At 38.0% G+C, this 4358-nt stretch overlaps 2 protein-coding genes across 2 annotated transcripts; both read left to right on the forward strand.

Moving 5' to 3' along the window:
- Positions 1 to 23: 23 nt before the first annotated feature.
- On the forward strand, positions 24 to 856 carry LOC110382930 (H/ACA ribonucleoprotein complex subunit 3). Its single transcript, XM_021343644.3, has 3 exons — positions 24 to 183; positions 443 to 485; positions 711 to 856. Exons 1-3 carry the CDS (start codon positions 130 to 132, stop codon positions 806 to 808), a joined length of 195 nt encoding a protein of 64 aa, XP_021199319.1. The 5' UTR covers positions 24 to 129; the 3' UTR covers positions 809 to 856.
- A 963-nt stretch (positions 857 to 1819) lies between these two features.
- On the forward strand, positions 1820 to 4271 carry LOC110382931 (anaphase-promoting complex subunit 2). The gene has a single exon (XM_021343645.3). It carries the CDS (start codon positions 1915 to 1917, stop codon positions 4243 to 4245), a length of 2331 nt encoding a protein of 776 aa, XP_021199320.3. The 5' UTR covers positions 1820 to 1914; the 3' UTR covers positions 4246 to 4271.
- Positions 4272 to 4358: the final 87 nt, after the last annotated feature.

Raw genomic sequence — 4358 nt, forward strand, 5'->3', positions numbered from 1 at the left:
ACAATTCTATATAACCTGTGGTTCCCGTTTACGAGCTGTTGCTGTTTGAGAGCGTGTGTCGTACAGATTTTTCAAAATCTCAATAAATCTCGGATATATTTTGAATTTTCGAAAGACAACAACAGCAAAATGTATCTTAGATACTATTTGAACGAAAAGGGTGACAGGCAATACACACTGGCGGTAAGTTTTAATGCTTTATTTTTTATAACCTACAACTCACGTGTTTGTTTACTAATATCACCACTCTTATTGTAAAACCCCATTTCTAACTTTTGTATTATCTCGAGGTAACAGTAATTTTGTGCGTTATACCTTTATAATTCATTAAATGTAATTGATGATATAACAGTTGATATGCTACGGACTTGCTATGACCATAAGAATGACCACTTTCCTGATTTGATGTGTGACACACTTAAAACTGATTTTCTGTTTACAGACCATTGATCCTTATGGAAAACCTACAATATCTGCACATCCAGGTAAATATTCAATCCATGCAAGTAATTTTCTTTAAGAAAGCGGACTAAAATCCAGCACCCTTCTGTGGGCTGCTTTTGTAAAGTTAGCATTTAGTGTAAACTAAAACATGTCTTATTTATATGATATTCTGAAAAAAAGAGCTGTTTCTTACATCCATCCATATTAAATTGCATTTGTGCTTCTGTCCTTATATTCTAAAATTATTATTTATTTTATCTTTTCAGCCCGCTTCTCACCAGAGGACAAGTATTCAAGACACAGAATAATAATCAAGAAGAGATTTGGCCTCCTTCTCACACAACAACCAGAACCTATATTATAAGATGTGTTTATCTATCAAATAAGTCTAATTATAAGTTTAACATTTAAATTTTATTTTATTTATCATCCTCTTAGACACTGGGACAAGAAGTGTGAGAGAGTTTATTGCAACATAATTTTCTTTACCTTGAAACTGTTCATTCTCTCATAAACAACTGAAAGGTTTAGGTACATAAAACTTCTGTAAGATAAGATAAACAGTAGGGTTAGTCAAATATCAATGATCATGTAAAAGAGTATATTTCTTCTTCAATAACACAAATTCTGTTACACCAGTGCAGTGGCTGATCCACGTTGTGAGCACTGTATACATGACATTAGTACATTCTTCTTTTTATGTACTGTCCCCGGTCCCCATAAACTGATAGGTACACTACATAATGGGGTATATGACAGAGAGGGAGTGCATAAGAAATACTACCTTATTAATACTCACTTATATACTTTCTGATGTATTCTATTTTTATACTGCCTTGTTTTCTCCCTATATACTCTCTGATGTACTCCCCAGATATATAGTCCCTGTTATACTTATTCAATGAATCTGAATCATGAATGATAAGAAGAAATGAATTTTCAACCATTGATGACATCTTTTTTTGTCGGATCGATCGGCTGGATCCGTATTCCGTCCCTCTGTACACTTCAGGCTCCGGCAGGCTCCGGTATCCCTACTTTTTACCATATGGAAATCATCGGTCAGTGGATTTAGTGTTAGGGTCAATTCACACTGAAAGAGCAGCGGCCGGCAGCGGCCGGCAGCGGCCGTAATTGCAAGGGATTGAGCGTGAGCGCGGCGGGCCGCGCGGCGCCGCGCGGCGCCGCATCGCGCCGCGCTCTTACATTTTCCGTGCTCTTACGGCCGCTGCCGGTCGCTGCTCTTTCAGTGTGAATTGACCCTTAAATTCCACGGACGTCTGAAGGAATATTTACTTTTTGTATTAACTTGTTGAATGAATTTTTTCTTTGGCAACTTAGGCCTCATTGCAATGTCACTGTCATTTTCATATTTACTGGTTGTCAATGTCAAATGCGGTCTCATTTTCGTTTGTTGTTGTTACTTGTTCATGTTAGAAGGAATCAGTTTTTATAACCGAAAACTGCAAAATGTCGTATAAAAAAGAAGAATTAAAAATTTACTGGAACAAGATAAACTATGCTTTTCCAATCCTCAACGACACCATCTTCACTGACTGTGGCGACGCGGAGTATGATGAGGTTCAGCAAATAATTGTTGGCCTCGGAATTCAGATCAAAATACGTGATCTTGTTTTAGTTCATATTGAAAAATATCTGCGGCAACATGTAGCACCTTCGTTTTGGTCAAAGTTTGTTAAAGTAGAAGCGGATGTGAAAGGATTTCAGCTGTTCAAATCTGCTGTGAACGACCTGTATGACTCCGTGGCCAACTTCTCAGGGATGCTACAGAAACTGACCACGTTAAACAATAGCTGCAATGACAATAAACCTATCTACGGCGAAAAGGATATTATTTCAGGATTCAAACAACTTGTGAGAGCAACATTACTATCTCAATTACCATTGGATTTCCAAGTGATCATTAACAGCTTCTACAAAGTTTCTTTCAATGTATTTGATAATGAGTACGAAAACTCTGACATGGGTGAAGATGTCATGTGTTCTGGATGCCAGAATGAGTGCTCCGACTGTAACTGTATGTACATAGTCAAGGTGTTCCATGACACCAATCGGAAACTGATGGAGCTGCAATTGCTTGAGAGACTGACAGGTCAAGTGTTAACAAATTTCATACAAATGAGAATAGAATCTCACATTCAGAAGCTTTGCACTGGCACATTTGATATGTCACATATAGAATTTTTAGAAACCTGGCTTGACACTACTGTTATGTCTTGGCTCACTAGGATATATTGTGGGGGATCATCAAAACCATCACCTGATGATAAAAATACCCTGAATGCTATATCTAAGTTTAAGCAGAAATTAAGTTATTTTTTGTATCACAGCTATACCAAATTAAGAATAGATCAACTTTTTAATATAATTATAGAGTACCCAGACTCACAGCCTGCAGTAGATGATATTAAAATATGTTTGGAAAAGACTGATCTAAGGTCTACTTTATGTAAGAGCTTGCAAAGTGCTCTGGAAACAAGATTATTGCACCCTGGTGTAAATACACCTGATATTTTAACTGCATATGTTACTACTATAAGGGCTTTGAGGCATCTTGATCCGTCAGGGGTTATACTTGAAACAGTAACAAAGCCTGTTCGGAATTACTTGAGGAATAGAGACGATACAGTGCGCAGTGTTGTCAGTAGTCTGACTGAAGAAGGAGCAGGCAGTGAGCTCGCTGAGGAATTGGTCAAGTTTGCAGCCGAAGCTGATGGTGATAATGATAAAGATGAAGCGTGGGATGAGTGGAACCCTGACCCTGTTGATGCTGATCCTAGTGTAGACTCAAGCGACAGAAGGGCCAATGACATCATATCAATGCTTGTTAATGTGTATGGCAGTAAGGAATTATTTGTTAATGAGTACAGGACTCTGCTAGCTGACAGATTGTTGGCGCAAAGTGCTATAAACACAGAGAAGGAAATCAGGTATCTGGAGTTGCTTAAATTAAGGTTTGGAGAATCTCAACTACACTTCTGTGAAGTAATGTTGAAAGATATATCAGATTCCAAAAGAATTAATGCTCTTATACAACAAGACAAGGAAATAGAAGTTCTAAATAAGAAGTTTACTTCTAATGCAATGATATTGTCAGCACAATTTTGGCCACCATTCAAGGATGAGAGCTTGGAGTTACCTGAACAAATAAAGCGTCATCTAGAGGCATATACCAAATCATTCGAAGCATTGAAAGGGAACAGGACATTAAATTGGAAACCACATCTGGGAAATGTGAACATAGAAATAGAAATTGGGGAAAAGAAATTAGATTTAACAGTTTCGCCATTTAATGCTACTTTGATAATGCACTTTCAAGATAAGCCCGAGTGGACGATAGATGAACTTCACCAAGTTATGAAAGTGCCTGTCACCATTTTGAGGCGGAAGATTACATACTGGCAATCAATGGGCCTCATCACTGAAAAAAGTTCAGACCTCTTTGTTCTAGTAGATGGTTCTGATGGGAACAAGGCTAATGTGGCTACCAATCAAGTGCAGGAGATGATCTGTGAGGATGATGAGACTGAAAGTGTGATGGCTTCAGCTCATGACCAGAGGGAAGGGGAACTACAAGTCTTCTGGTCTTACATTGTAGGAATGCTGACAAACCTAGACTCTTTGCCACTGGACAGAATTCACCAGATGTTGAAGATGTTTGCTTCTCAAGCCCCGGGCACAGAATGCAGTCTGCAAGAGCTCAGGCAATTCTTGGATACAAAAGTAAGAACACATCAGCTTGTGTTACAAGGAGGAATGTACAAGTTGCCTAAGACATAGACAGTAGGACAAAACTAATAAAATTTTTAAACTTCACTTTGTGTTTGTTGATATTCACAACTTTTTTTAAGTTTAAGGGGTTTTTAGGGAGTTAAACAATAAAAACGCATTGA

This window comes from Helicoverpa armigera, chromosome 20 (genome assembly GCF_030705265.1).
Source record: "Helicoverpa armigera isolate CAAS_96S chromosome 20, ASM3070526v1, whole genome shotgun sequence".
In the NCBI taxonomy this organism is placed as follows: Eukaryota; Metazoa; Arthropoda; class Insecta; order Lepidoptera; family Noctuidae; genus Helicoverpa; species Helicoverpa armigera.

Bases quoted from the DNA above. Each gene is read 5' to 3' on its own strand.
- LOC110382931 (XM_021343645.3), top strand. From the start codon at position 1,915: ATGTCGTATAAAAAAGAAGAATTAAAAATTTACTGGAACAAGATAAAC.
- LOC110382930 (XM_021343644.3), top strand. From the start codon at position 130: ATGTATCTTAGATACTATTTGAACGAAAAGGGTGACAGGCAATACACA. The intron at 184-442 runs GTAAGTTTTAAT...TTCTGTTTACAG, and splicing joins ACAGGCAATACACACTGGCG to ACCATTGATCCTTATGGAAA. The intron at 486-710 runs GTAAATATTCAA...TTATCTTTTCAG, and splicing joins TACAATATCTGCACATCCAG to CCCGCTTCTCACCAGAGGAC.